The 14,839-nt window shown below is 50.7% G+C and overlaps 1 protein-coding gene across 3 annotated transcripts in view; it reads left to right on the top strand.

Annotated features, from left to right (window-relative positions):
• The window catches only part of LOC130207655 (sorbin and SH3 domain-containing protein 1), a 42,645-nt gene that overhangs the window by 3,438 nt on the left and 24,368 nt on the right, over positions 1 to 14,839 (top strand). The window contains exons 1-11 of one of the 3 annotated variants that reach the window (XM_056436347.1): positions 1,625 to 1,672; positions 8,036 to 8,078; positions 8,583 to 8,660; positions 8,994 to 9,092; positions 9,634 to 9,728; positions 9,835 to 9,943; positions 10,619 to 10,746; positions 10,933 to 10,993; positions 11,092 to 11,166; positions 12,591 to 12,626; positions 12,724 to 12,826. In XM_056436347.1, coding sequence (XP_056292322.1) covers positions 8,627 to 8,660; positions 8,994 to 9,092; positions 9,634 to 9,728; positions 9,835 to 9,943; positions 10,619 to 10,746; positions 10,933 to 10,993; positions 11,092 to 11,166; positions 12,591 to 12,626; positions 12,724 to 12,826 — 740 coding nt within the window. In that variant the 5' untranslated portion in view covers positions 1,625 to 1,672; positions 8,036 to 8,078; positions 8,583 to 8,626. Of the gene's footprint in view, positions 1 to 1,624; positions 1,673 to 6,308; positions 6,984 to 8,035; positions 8,079 to 8,582; positions 8,661 to 8,993; positions 9,093 to 9,633; positions 9,729 to 9,834; positions 9,944 to 10,618; positions 10,747 to 10,932; positions 10,994 to 11,091; positions 11,167 to 12,590; positions 12,627 to 12,723; positions 12,827 to 14,839 lie in introns of those variants that run through there. The other 2 variants (XM_056436348.1, XM_056436346.1) reach the window with 2 other exon arrangements.

The raw sequence follows: 14,839 nt of genomic DNA, 5'->3' as shown, positions 1-14,839 counted from the left end.
CTTCTGCTCGTCTTCGCGCGTGTAGACAGTGTATCTAGGTGGTGTTTACTCAGAGGACCTCAGCCAGCTACACGTTAACACGCTCTGTGTGCGTGCTCGGCTCCATTTTATGAAACACTATTTAAAATCCCCCAGAAGGCACAGCGTGTGTCCACGGCGACCGAGTCTTCTTGAGTGGTGGATGTGTGTGAAGCAGACCTCGTGTTGGTGTCAGCACAGGAGTTGCCGATGTTTACGCTGAGATGGCAGTCGCTATGCTCGTGGGAATGGAAGTCATATGTTACCTGTAGTGTCTCCACCGGGAGCGGTTTACTCAAAGCCCTGCAGCCCGCTGCAGACCTGAACTGTGTAGCAGAGTTTTTGGGTTGAGATTTTTAAAAAGAAGTACCACTTTATGGCATTTACTATCGTGGTGTTGCATCTGTGTTGTTGAGCAGGACAGACAGAAACCTGTTGATCAGCATGGGTCTCGTTGGTATGAACCCAGCTCACGTGGTAAACTTAGTGAAGCTTGTTCAGAGTCACGTTACGCAGGTCCACGGGATTTGAGAGCAGCAGCCTTCGGGAACATGAATCTCGAAAACTGAATTTCAAAGTTTAACCAGAGGATTTGCCTCCGGGTCGCCTGCTCATGTTTTTTTCCAAGATGATCTGACATCAAACATTAGAGAAGATGAACAATAAAGTTTATTCAAACCTTAGAAGTTGCTCGCTGAGTGTCTCTTGATAGCTTGACACACATGAAAGAGACTGTCTTTGTACTGAAGGCCCATTGCACCGTGTGTCCAGAGAGTCATCTCGACAAAACTGGACAATAGCCGAAGTTATTGAATGATATTGCTCTTCACCTTGGTTCATCTCTTAAACCATCCTCATGTATCAGAGTCACCAAGCTGAGAACCCTTGTAGAGCCTTGTCTCCACTGAGTTACAGCTTTAAACACCAGGTTTCTGTTTTCACTCCTCTTGATGTTACAACAGGTTGCTTAGCAACCCCCATACCCCCCACCCCTCCCCATGCAATCGTCTGGTTTCTCCATCTGCTGCCGTGGCCTGAAGTGGACTGTGAAGTGAAGTGTTGTGCTTTCCAAGGTCCGTGGCACAAAGACAAGCCCCCCCCCGCACCAGGGTCGCATGTAAACGAGGCAGTGAGAAGCTATGCTTGAGATGCATTTAGCCGCCCCCCAGCAGCCCGTGTCCTCGCTCATCTTCACAGCAGCCAGAGCAGACGTCACCATCGGCGTGACGCGGTCCAGCTCCATGAACCAACAGTAATGAAACTATTACCTGCGCCCGCCGCCGCGTGAAGCCGGCCCGTTGTCGACGGAGCGGCCGGCTGCGTGGCCTTCCTGAAATAGACGGGCGATGGAGGGACCCGGTCTCACGCGAGGATGCCTTCATAGCACTTTGGATTGCTGGATTATCACATCGCCGTTTATATTCACGCTCAGCCGCCATATCCTACGACTCACTTATCAAGCGTTCCTGTCACCCAGCTCCGAGAGCCTTGTTTAGGGCGAGGGAACGCTCCCCGAGGGTCTGGACTGTCCGGGGCTCACCTGACGCTCCGCCCGCTCTCTACGCCGGGAGGAATCCGGCGGCAGCTGAGCTCGTCTCCAACGGGGCGGCATGCGTCTCCTGCTCATCTTCACACATTTAATGGCAACTTATCGGTGGGGATTTCTGTTTAATTTGGGGGCGGCTGCAGCTCAGTGGGGTCAGGGGGTCGTCCTGCAACCCCAAGGTCGTCGGTTCCATCCCCGCTCTCCCCATTAGTTGCAAGTGGAAGTGTCCATGAGCAAGGCACTGAACCCCCAGCTGCTCCCCGGGCGCATCACTGCAGCCCACTGCTCCTTCATGACTGAGGAGGGGTTAAATGCAGAGGATACATGTCGTTGCCTGTGTATCTGGACTCTGTGTACCTGGACTCTGTGTACCTGTACCCTGTGTACCTGTACCCTGTGTATCTGTACTCTGTGTACCTGTACCCTGTGTATCTGTACTCTGTGTATCTGTACTCTGTGTACCTGTACCCTGTGTACCTGTACCCTGTGTATCTGTACTCTGTGTACCTGTACTCTGTGTACCTGTACTCTGTGTACCTGTACTCTGTGTACCTGTACTCTGTGTACCTGTACCCTGTGTACCTGTACCCTGTGTACATGTACTCTGTGTACCTGTACCTGTGTACCTGTGCCTGTGTACCTGTACCTGTGTACCTGTACCTGTGTACCTGTACCTGTGTACCTGTACCTGTGTACCTGTACCTGTGTACCTGTACCTGTACCTGTGTACCTGTGTACCTGTACCTGTGTACCTGTACCTGTGTACCTGTACCTGTACCTGTGTACCTGTACCTGTGTACCTGTACCTGTACCTGTACCTGTGTACCTGTACCTGTGTACCTGTACCTGTGTACCTCTGTACCTGTGTACCTGTACCTGTGTACCTGTACCTGTGTACCTGTACTCTGTGTACCTGTACTCTGTGTACCTGTACCCTGTGTACCTGTACCCTGTGTACCTGTACCCTGTGTATCTGTACTCTGTGTACCTGTACTCTGTGTACCTGTACCCTGTGTACCTGTACTCTGTGTACCTGGACTCTGTGTACCTGTACCCTGTGTACCTGTACTCTGTGTACCTGGACTCTGTGTACCTGTCCTCTGTGTACCTGTACTCTGTGTACCTGTACTCTGTGTACCTGTACTCTGTGTACCTGTACCCTGTGTACCTGTACTCTGTGTACCTGTACTCTGTGTACCTGTACTCTGTGTACCTGTACCCTGTGTACCTGTACCCTGTGTATCTGTACTCTGTGTACCTGTACCCTGTGTATCTGTACTCTGTGTACCTGTACCCTGTGTACCTGTACTCTGTGTACCTGTACCCTGTGTACCTGTACTCTGTGTACTCTGTGTACCTGTACCCTGTGTACCTGTACTCTGTGTACCTGTACTCTGTGTACCTGTGTACCTGGACTCTGTGTACTCTGTGTACCTGGACTCTGTGTACCTGGACTCTGTGTACCTGGACTCTGTGTACCTGTCCTCTGTGTACCTGTACTCTGTGTACCTGTACCCTGTGTACCTGTACCCTGTGTATCTGTACTCTGTGTATCTGTACCCTGTGTACCTGTACCCTGTGTACCCTGTGTACCTGTACCCTGTGTATCTGTACTCTGTGTACCTGTACCCTGTGTACCTGTACTCTGTGTACTCTGTGTACCTGTACCCTGTGTACCTGTACCCTGTGTACCTGTACTCTGTGTACCTGTACCCTGTGTACCTGTACCCTGTGTACCCTGTGTACCTGTACCCTGTGTACCTGTACTCTGTGTACCTGTACCCTGTGTACCTGTACTCTGTGTACCTGTACCCTGTGTACTCTGTGTACCTGTGACGTTGCCCCCGTGAGGAGGCGCTCCCCCAGCCTGCAGCCCTGCCAGGTGGGGCACCTGGGTAAACTGTCACATTCCTGCTCCGCTGGCTCTGAATGCCTAGCGGCCGTTGGCAGCGAGCTCCTGCCGGACCCTCGCGCTCGCCAAGCGCAGCCTGGCCACGGCCAATCACGTGGCCCGCCTCTCCCCGGCTGCTGCGACGGCGTCTCTGTTGCCGTCAGATACCGAACGCCTAAAGGTCGCCAACGTGACTCGTCTGCCATGAGCTTGAGCTCCAGAATGAAGAGCGGCTCCTCCTCCTCACACATCTCCTTCTGCTGTTAGACATGAACTTCAAACAGCTCGCTGGAGGAATGTGTAGAATCCAGGCTGCCCGCCCGGCGTGGACGCTGTTTATGGAAGAGGGGGGGGGCTGCCCTTCGAGCCATGTTTGGAGCTGTCTGGTGGGATCCACGCTCAGCGCTGGACCAGCGCTCCCTCGCCAGTGAAAGCAGAAGTCAAGCGGCGTTACGCAACGTCCCCGTGTGTCCGTCCACGGCACGCCGTCCCCGTGTCTCCGTCCACGCCGTCCCCGTGTCTCCGTCCAAAATATGTATTTTCGTGCTGAAATTCGATATTTTAGTGAAACAATCTGATCGTCTTCCGCTTTGGTGATCTTTGAGTGAGTTGGGTGAGTTTTTTTGTTCTAAATGTTGATGAAAATAACTTGTAGTTTTCTACCTGATATATTTTAAACTGTAGTATCCAGATACATATCTTAATAATACAAACATAGTTATTTCTAAAGATGTTATTGTACATTAGCAGGCAGTCAGTAGAGGTCACTGCAGTAGTTCATCATGTCTGTCTCTCATCTATCGGCCCCCCAGGAGGGGGGGGGGGGTATGCTGGTCTGCACCGTGGTTGAGTGGGTGCCACATTCCCAGGTGGCATGTGGTGACAGCTCCATCGGGACACGCCTGTTGTCCCAAACAAACAGAGCCCTTAACATAGCGAGGGTCAAGGTCAAAGTTGGACGGTCCGACAACAAGACCCTCAGAGCGGAGCCAGACCCCCTCAGAGGGACCTGGACTGAGGACTGAGGACTGAAGACTGAGGACTGAAGACTGAAGACTGAGGACTGAGGACTGAAGACTGAAGACTGAGGACTGAGGACTGAAGACTGAAGACTGAAGACTGAAGACTGAAGACTGAGGACTGAGGACTGAGGACTGAGGACTGAGGACTGAGGACTGAAGACTGAGGACTGAGGACTGAGGAATGAAGACTGAGGAATGAAGACTGAGACTGAAGACTGAGACTGAAGACTGAGGACTGAAGACTGAGGACTGAGGACTGAAGACTGAAGACTGAAGACTGAAGACTGAGGACTGAGGACTGAGGACTGAAGACTGAGGACTGAGGACTGAGGACTGAGGACTGAAGACTGAGGACTGAAGACTGAGGACTGAAGACTGAAGACTGAGGACTGAAGACTGAGGACTGAAGACTGAGGACTGAAGACTGAGGACTGAGGACTGAAGACTGAGGACTGAAGACTGAAGACTGAGGACTGAAGACTGAAGACTGAGGACTGAAGACTGAGGACTGAGGACTGAGGACTGAGGACTGAAGACTGAAGACTGAGGACTGAAGACTGAAGACTGAGGACTGAGGACTGAGGACTGAGGACTGAAGACTGAGGACTGAGGACTGAGGAATGAAGACTGAAGACTGAGGACTGAAGACTGAGGACTGAGACTGAGGACTGAAGACTGAGGACTGAAGACTGAAGACTGAGGACTGAAGACTGAGGACTGAGGACTGAAGACTGAGGACTGAGGACTGAAGACTGAGGACTGAGGACTGAAGACTGAGGACTGAAGACTGAGGACTGAGGACTGAGGACTGAAGACTGAGGACTGAGACTGAGGACTGAAGACTGAGGACTGAAGACTGAGGACTGAAGACTGAAGACTGAGGACTGAAGACTGAGGACTGAGGACTGAGGACTGAAGACTGAGGACTGAAGACTGAGGACTGAAGACTGAGGACTGAAGACTGAGGACTGAGGACTGAAGACTGAGGACTGAAGACTGAGGACTGAAGACTGAAGACTGAGACTGAGGACTGAAGACTGAAGACTGAGGACTGAAGACTGAGACTGAAGACTGAGGACTGAAGACTGAGGACTGAGGACTGAAGACTGAGGACTGAAGACTGAGGACTGAAGACTGAGGACTGAGGACTGAGGACTGAGACTGAAGACTGAGGACTGAAGACTGAGGACTGAAGACTGAAGACTGAGGACTGAAGACTGAAGACTGAGGACTGAGGACTGAAGACTGAGGACTGAGGACTGAGGACTGAGACTGAAGACTGAGGACTGAGACTGAAGACTGAGGACTGAGACTGAGGACTGAAGACTGAAGACTGAGGACTGAAGACTGAGACTGAGGACTGAGACTGAGGACTGAGACCTGAAGACTGAGGACTGAAGACTGAAGACTGAAGACTGAAGACTGAGGACTGAAGACTGAGGACTGAAGACTGAAGACTGAGGACTGAGGACTGAAGACTGAAGACTGAGGACTGAGGACTGAGGACTGAAGACTGAAGACTGAAGACTGAGGACTGAAGACTGAGGACTGAAGACTGAAGACTGAGGACTGAGGACGCATCATTCAGGAGGTAATGAGCCTCGCTCATGAGCGTCGTCTTGTTGACTGTGGGTGTGTGTGTGTGTGTGTGTGTGTGTGTGTGTGTGTGTGTGTGTGTGAGTGTGTGTGTGTGTGAGCTGCATATGAGAAGAATCCTCTCGCCTGCTTTTAGGGTAATCCCACTAGAGCCGAGAGAGCGTTTGATTGGCTGTGGTCGCCTGATCCCTCTGGTGCTTGAATGCTGATGTCGGCGTGTTGGGTCTGTGAATGTTGAGTCAAGAGAAGCATCAACATTGATAGATTCTCATCCGGCTCTGGTCTGATGTAACAACGTCTGCATCGTGAAACCAGGTCTGGAGCTCCTCGGTTTCACTGGAGTCCTCCTGAGCGACATCACCGTCGTTCAGACGCTCTCCACGTTGAGCCCACTTCAGCCCCGAGCTCTCCAGAAGCGAGCGAGCTGTTTGTCTTGGCCGGTCCCACAGCGCTCGCTCCGGCTCCGAGGCATCTCTTCCTTTAAAGGCCGGGGGGGGCGTGTGTTTACACAGCCAGCCATCTTCCCATGATGCCATCATATGTGAGAGGATTGTCTTTGTGCTGGTGACCCACCGCCCGGTTCATCTGAGGACACGCTCCTCACAGGAATGTTCTGACGGCCCCCTGAGATGCTGCGCCTTCATTTCATGACCCGGAGAGAAGGGAGGCAGAAACACCGTCCTGCTGCTCGGGGACAGCCTGGGAGAGCTTTCATCAGGCCTCCGCTCTGTGACCCCAGGGGGTCGTTTGGGACCGTTCCCATCGAGGCCTATTCCTGGAACACGAGTCCTCCGCCTGTCCTGCAGGTCGCTCAGCCCCAGGCTCAGGGGGACGACTTCAAGCACCTCCGGTTGGACCCCGTCCAAGGGATTCTAGACGGGTTTTGCAATTCCTTCTTTTTCCATAGCCGGTAAAAACAAAGTCTGCGAGTGTGTTGTGTGTGTACTTGTGTGCGCGGCGGACCGGGCGAGTGCTTCGTGTGTGTGTGTCTCGCTCGGCATCTGAAATGAGACGTCTCCTCAATCAGCAGGCCGAGCACAACGTGTTTCCCAGCCACTGTTCCTGTGGCCTTGGCGTTGAGGCGGCTCAGATTAACGTGTCTGTTCTCCCTCCTCCCTCCTCGGCCTTAAAGGGGAACGCGGAGGACGAGTTCTACAACTCAAACTAAAGGCCTGCAGAGAGGAGCTGGAGACAGAACTGTGATCAGCTGTTCATCTTTTCACCTGCACTCAGATGGACCTGATAAGAGTCACATTGATGAGAAATAAAACAGAATAAAACCATTCCCAAACCCTAAACACAGGTTGACGCCTGTATGAGACCGTGATCAGAGGCCTCCCTGTTGAGTGGCTGAGAATACGACCACCGTCGGGCTGCTGGCTCCCTTGCTGCACATTTTAATATCATTGAGGTTATTTTTATAGCAAGAAACCATCATTCTATGTCGTAGATCCTTCAGAGGCCATCGAAGCAAGTCGCTCGATCACATCTTACATCATACACAACACACATGTTCCTATTATGTTGCTTTTTCAATTTCATCCCCGTGCAATTTTTACTTCATTTGATTTTTTCATTTATTTTCAATGTTTTTTTCCTTTTTCTTATTTTTGAAGATTGCTCCAATCTCAAAATTACAATCCGGTATCTTGTATATCCTCTGCCTCATATCTGTCTACGTGCATATCATTTCTATCTATGAATGGAAACGAGCATAACAATACAACGTTATGTGCAGCGAGGCCTCGGCCCGGTTACCACACTCGGTTTAAGATCACACGTGTCGGGTGAGAACAAACAGCCAGAGGGCGTTTCACTAACTTTCTGAACTGCTCTGTACACATTTTAGTATCGACTGTGAGACGTCCTCCGATCTCTTTCTGTCTGTTCGCGAGCTTCATGGTGCATCGCACTCTTTCATGTGAGTTTGTTAACTATTTGCCTCCTTCGTGTCTCTTCCAGGACTCTCCACCAGGGGGCAGCGTGAGGCCGAGCACGACTCGCGGTAAGTCGTCTCGCTCTCACATCTCTGAAGCGGGAGTCTCCTCCTGCGCCTCAGGGGCACGTTGAGCTTCAGGCTCTGAAGCTGCTGCATTGTGGTGAATGTGTGGAGCAGTGTGTGGTGGGAATGACTTGAGAAGGAAACACAACATCCACAACAGAATGTAATGCAGGAGGCTCTCCGGCATTCTGCATGGCTTTCAAATATTTGTTCACCTGTAGATTCATGTCAACACGTGGAGGCGCGATGTACTTCCTCCTCTTTTTAATTGTAAAAAAAAATTCTTTATCGACAAGACATCGTAAATGATGAAAAGAGAGACATAAGTAGAACATTGATCGTAATCTAATCGGAGGTCATCAGCTCAATGTTTGATCCATTCTATTCAGGCCAGAACATTATTCATCTTGTCCTTGTGCACGGGGCCTTCATGCACATTCAATGCCCTTCATATCGTAAAATGTTGAGCAACGAGTCACAACTTTATCTCTTCATTCTGTCCATCAGGTCCTCGAGCGCTCTGCTCCGTCAGCATCACGCCTCTGACGACCATGAAAGGCTCCCCGGACCTGATTCCTGACGCAGGTGACGTCTCCCCCCCTCCTCCTCCTCCCAGAGCCCCACAGCCTCACGCTCACAAAGACAACTCTCTAAACTCACGAGCTGAGCCACGTGTGCCGAGGCAGTGCGAGCTCCTGCTGCTCTGACGCCGTGGCGATGAGTTTGTGAGACCTGGTTCTGCTCATGAAGTTCTATTTGGGTCATTTGGGCCAAGAGGTAGCCATCACTTGAATTCCCAGCAGCCCCGAAGCAGCCGTGAGCTCTGAGAGTGCTGACGACTGCCGCGCCTCGAGAGAAGAGCAGCTGTGAATTATTATTATTATTATTATATTCTGAACCTTTCTTTTTCTCCTCCAGAGTTGGACCCCAGCCGAGTGTGCAAGGGCAAAGGAGCGGTGACCCTGAGGGCCACCCGGGTCCACATCGACGACGAGGGCCGCATCAGCACGGAGCCGAGTAAGTCAGAGCGACTCTGCGGCACGAGGGCGGACGTCGCCGCGACGACGTCAACGCTGCTGCGATCGCACACATTGCTCCTCGCGTGTCTGTCTCGGCTCGTCTTCATGTTACGCAACGCGTCGTGTTTGTCGATGAACGGCCGCTCATGTTTCCATGTGCGAGTCAAAGAGCTCGATTGTCGCGCCCACTGCTCCGTGGGCTCGTCTGGCTGCGTAGAGATCAGCGAGCCGGGGGAGAGGCCGAATGGCCGGAGAGCCTGAATATAAAGGCCACTGGAACAAACGGCCTCCGCAGCTCACTGAAGGGCCGCTTTGTTCTCGTGACAAACTTCACAGATTGTGGGAGAATCTCTTTTTCTTTTTTCTTTCCCTGGACATATTCACATCTCTGAAAACCTCCAAAGAAAGGTCCCCGCCCCGCGTAATGACAGCAGATGTATGTGGCGGGGAGCGAGCTGTCACGCTTCACTGGGACACTTCAGGCTCATCCCAGTGTTTTGTATTCTTGCCGCGCTGAAGGAGCTCTGGACTCTTTTCAGGTGGCTGGACAGGCCAGATTAATGGAGAGGGAGTGGCTGAGGGGGGCAGCAGCAGCACAGCTGATTTACCTCCTGTAAACAACACCCGGTGCCAGGTACGTTGACTTCCTCCTGTGGAACACTGCCTCTTTGTTGAGCTGCTCTTACAATCAGGAGGTTTCAGTGAAATCCCTGAAAAGGCTTTGTGTTTTCTTTTCACAGTTACTTGTTCAGGCCAACTCTCCAGAGAGCCTCAAGGAGAATCGGGCCCCATGCACCCCCCCCTCCGGCACCGTTGACCCCGCCGCCGCCCCGCTGCAGCACAACAGAGGTGAGCTGTGATGTCGCACAGAGTTCACAGTTTGCCGCGAACGTGCTTTTTACATGTCGGTGCGGCATCTCACCCGTTGGCGCCGTGCTTCATGAGTCACACGTCCTCGTCTGTCCCTCGTCCTCATTTCAACGGTATGCACCGGGGTCTCACGCGTGTGACGACCTATTTGTCATTTCTGGGCCGTCACAGTTGAACCAGAGCAATGTTTGTGTGTCCTGAAGTGGAGCCTCTGCCTCCCTCCTGCCGCTTGTGAAGCTCATGATGTTTAGTTCATCGACGTGGTGGAAACATTGCAGCGCGGTGGAAGGAGAGCCGGACCACACAGAAACATCACTCTTCTTCATGTTCTTCTGCAATCCACATTGTGCGTTTGATAGTTGTCGACCCGCATCAAACCAGAATCCGCTTCACGCCTGCGTGTCGTGTGAGGTTCTTCACCTTCTTGTGACACCTGACACACCAGGTGTCACATGCTGCATGTCATGTCAACAGTCCGTGTTGTGACGTCTCGGAGGGCAGCGACTTCACTTTGACGACGCTCGCTGAGCATTTGAACATATTTGTCTTGCTTCATTCATTGTGTTTTGATTTCAAAGTATGTTGTGCACAGCTCGAGGCGTGTGCCGTACACATCGACCAGCATGCTCTGAGTTCTGCGTTGTGTTGGTTCAGACTCGACCCCAGAGAGAGACAGAAGCCCGGATCCCGGGAGAGACGGTGTCAGCCCGGTGCCCGACATGCGTCTGTCTCTGCCCTCGCCCGCCCTCGGGCCTCTGGACAGGCCCGCCGTCCCCGTACGGGTGAGCGACTCAACCGACACACGCCTGGGTCTGACGGCCGTCGGTTCACAGAGTCTTTGATGTACTCCGTATTCATAGAGAGCGTTGTTGTGTCATTCAGCATAAAGAGGGAAATCATTTTAAAAGAAGAAATATGTTAAGTGTTTGTCATTTGTCGTGAATTAAATCTCCATGTCTACATTTCAGAACACTGAAAAGTCCAAAGACTGGTACAAGACGATGTTCAAACAGATCCACAAGATCCCCGGTAAGAGGAGTCACGTCTCTGTGTGTGTGTCCAGATGTGTGTGTGTCCAGATGTGTGTGTGTTATGTCTGTGCTCTGTCTCTCCATCACTGTGCTCAGAGCCCATTGAAGAAAACCCTTACCGCCCCACCTACATTTTCCCCGACAACTATGACATTCAGACCAAGTCCAAAGGTATCGATGGCCGTGACTCCGCTGGCTTTGCTGACCTGCAGCCATCCTTTCAAATACTGTGGCTGTCCCGCGTCGCTGTGCACAACACCGCCGCAGTATTTGAAAGGCTTTTGCCTAATATCTCCGACGTCTGTCCTCATGCCAGAGAGCCGTGACCTCCTCTGGTCTTACATGCACTGCAGGTTTCGTGCAGGTTTCCTGATATAACTCCGTTTTGCTGGCGTGGGACATTTTCAAGATCAAGAAAATGTCTTTTTTTACTTCTTTTATAGTTTTGCAGAAGATATTTTAACATCTCACAGTAGGAAAAGCACAGTAGATGTAGATTATAAAATAAAACACGGCTGAACCCTCGGTTGTCCTGCTTTGGGGTCCTGGTATAACACACGCTGGCTCAGCGCCATGACTTACTGGGACACCTGAACGCAACACAGCCATCGTTGATGTCTTTAGTGACGCCTGAGCTCTTCCTACTGGGACAGGTCCAAATGTCTGCTGGGAAAAAGGCCGACGGGCCGAGTGGTACCCGTGCAGTTAAAGGCCCAACCTGTGACTCAGACTCGTCTCACTACTCTGAACACAACATTACACATTTCTTTATGAATCTGTCTCTGAGGAGTCCCACAATTGTGTTAAAGTGAAATACTAAATTGCTGGAGACCCCCTTAAATGTTTTTCCAGGCTGTTAATGGACGAGTTTGTGAAAACACTGCACCGTCTACTTCATGCTGTCACACAGAAGACGTGTTGGGCCTTTAACACCCGATGCAGCGACACGTCGACGAGGATAATGCACGAAGCCTCGGAGTGCCGTCCGACTTTCTCTTGTCACGAAGCCTTTTCTCTTTTTGCTGCTAACCATCTCACATTTGAAGCTTTAGAAGTTTTGCTTTTTTATGTTTTAAATGTCATGAAACATCATTAACAGGAGAGCGTAGTGACCTATCTCTGCCACTAGATGCTGCTGCGCTCCTGCACTGAGGCTGTGGCTGTCGTGCCCTGAGTAGAGTTCCTCAGGCAGTATGAACGCCCTCATCTGCCTGAGGAAGGCGGCTTCCTGCTTCAACAATCAATGTTTAACAAGATTCAGTAGCTCTCAGTACTCCTTGTGTGGTTGTGACTGATGTGGTTCAGTACATGTCAGAATATACAGATAAATCTGTCACAACTTTGTTTTCCTTTGCTTTGCATAATTTATTCAGAGCCTCGATGCCCGTCGATGCCTGCATCCCATTTTTAGCTCAGTAATGCTTCCTGTAAAGTGCTTTGAGTTGACACTCTTTGACTGTGAGCCTGTAGGGCTCGGCCTAATGGAAGGTGTTTAATGCCTCGTGCATTATTTAGTGCGGGGCTATATTCATTACTTTTCAGAGAGATACAAGTTTTCAGACTTTCCTGTTGGTTGTTGTCTGCGCCTCTTTCAGATGATGGTCCCACTCCTTACCGTTACTTGGAAGATGGTGAGTTTGGGATTTTGTGTTTTCACTGATGTACAACAGCATCATCAGTATTCATGCAGCGTTTATGCATCAACATTGTTGTGCCTGTGTTCTTCAGCGAAAGCGGTGCCGCGCTCAAAAAGCGACATGGAGGTGGATTCAAGAGGCCGGTCGATGCCGGTGCCGACGCGCTCCTCCTCCCTCAGACCCGCCGCCAAAAGGTCAGCGTCCTCCATCTGCTCCGACTGCTCCGTATGGCCTTCGATATGTTGTCCAGCAGCACGGTGCTGCACATGTTTGTTCCTCAACAGTTAGTAACTCAAGACAATATTTGAGTATACAAATCATTTGTATGTGTCATATAGGATATAAAATAGTGTCTGTAGTGGTAGCTCGTATGTAGCTTTCATGTAGCTCTCATGTAGCTAGCTCTCATGTAGCTCTTAGCTCTCATGTAGCTCTTAGTTCTCATGTAGCTCTTAGTTCTCATGTAGCTCTCATGTAGCTCTTAGCTCTCATGTAGCTCTCATGTAGCTCTTAGTTCTCATGTAGCTCTTAGTTCTCATGTAGCTCTTAGCTCTCATGTAGCTCTCATGTAGCTCTTAGTTCTCATGTAGCTCTTAGCTCTCATATAGCTCTCATGTAGCTCTTAGCTCTCATGTAGCTCTTAGCTCTCATGTAGCTCTTAGTTCTCATGTAGCTCTTAGTTCTCATGTAGCTCTTAGCTCTCATGTAGCTCTTAGTTCTCATGTAGCTCTTAGTTCTCATGTAGCTCTCATGTAGCTCTTAGTTCTCATGTAGCTCTTAGCTCTCATATAGCTCTCATGTAGCTCTTAGCTCTCATGTAGCTCTTAGTTCTCATGTAGCTCTTAGTTCTCATGTAGCTCTTAGCTCTCATGTAGCTCTTAGTTCTCATGTAGCTCTTAGCTCTCATGTAGCTCTCATGTAGCTCTTAGTTCTCATGTAGCTCTTAGTTCTCATGTAGCTCTTAGTTCTCATGTAGCTCTCATGTAGCTCTTAGTTCTCATGTAGCTCTCATGTAGCTCTTAGTTCTCATGAAGCTCTCATGTAGCTCTTAGTTCTCATGTAGCTCTCATGTAGCTCTCATGTAGCTCTTAGTTCTCATGTAGCTCTCATGTAGCTCTTAGTTCTCATGTAGCTCTCATGTAGCTCTTAGTTCTCATGTAGCTCTCATGTATCTCTTAGTTCTCATGTAGCTCTCATGTTCCCACAGTGTCACGTTGTTGTGTTGCTCTTTATTTATTTACAGCGTGACTAAAAACCTGATTTTATTTTGTCCCCAGTGGTTCCACTACTGTGTTCCCAGTGGATATGTGATTAGTCTCCCCCTAAACACACACACACACACACACATGTCAGCACTGACACAAAGATGGTCTGAGTGATGGAGTGATCAGAAATCAGAATCAGAATCAGAAATCAGAATCAGAAACAGGTTTATTGCCAAAGAATGTTCATATTAAAAAAACACAAACAAACGAGGAACTTTTTTTGGCGGAAGGTGCAAGAATCGCGCACCAAGACACCGAGGCGCCGTCCGCGGCGCCATCTAGGAAAGGGTGGATGAAAGATGACAGCATAACATGAGGGAAGAGAGGCGAGAAAAAGAAAAAGCCACCCCGACTATGCCCCTAGAGGTACAGTGTGAGCAGGAGAAACAAAAACACCATTGCACATAAGCACATACATCTTAGACATGACTTGCAACGAGTAGGAAGGGGGGGAGGGGAGGTAATCCAAAGATTGGGCGATAGCCCCGTCATTGGGGGCAGAAGGTAACCAGCACCGACAAGCAGCCAGCCCGGTCCATCGCCGTCACGGCGCCGGACGCAGACCCCGTCCTGTCCCCTGGGGGGGCAAAGCAGGCGAAGGCGTGGGATGGGGGGGGGGGGTAGTGAGTGCATTTCAGTTTGTTAAGTTCGTGTGTGAATGGCCCGGTGTATCGTCCTCCCCCAGTCCACAACAGACAAAGTTCTCAGGCCACAAGATGGTCGTTGCCATGGAGATGGCCTTGAAGGGGCCTGGGGAGAAAACAACCACAGGTGTCTGTGGATAGGGGGAAGGGAATGGGAATGAGAGAGTCTCGCTTCAGTGATCTTCGGGAGAGTTGTTATTCCAGTCACGGCCTTGGGCCCGTCCTGGTAGAGGGAGCCGAAAGTAGATAAGATTGGGATTGTTTGGTCTTCCAGTAGCTGCAATTCAGTTTTGCGCAC

Source organism: Pseudoliparis swirei, chromosome 17, assembly GCF_029220125.1.
Source record: "Pseudoliparis swirei isolate HS2019 ecotype Mariana Trench chromosome 17, NWPU_hadal_v1, whole genome shotgun sequence".
Lineage (NCBI taxonomy): Eukaryota > Metazoa > Chordata > Actinopteri > Perciformes > Liparidae > Pseudoliparis > Pseudoliparis swirei.
The sequence above is the reverse complement of the archived record's forward strand: the minus strand, read 5'-3'. Positions and strand labels throughout refer to the sequence as shown.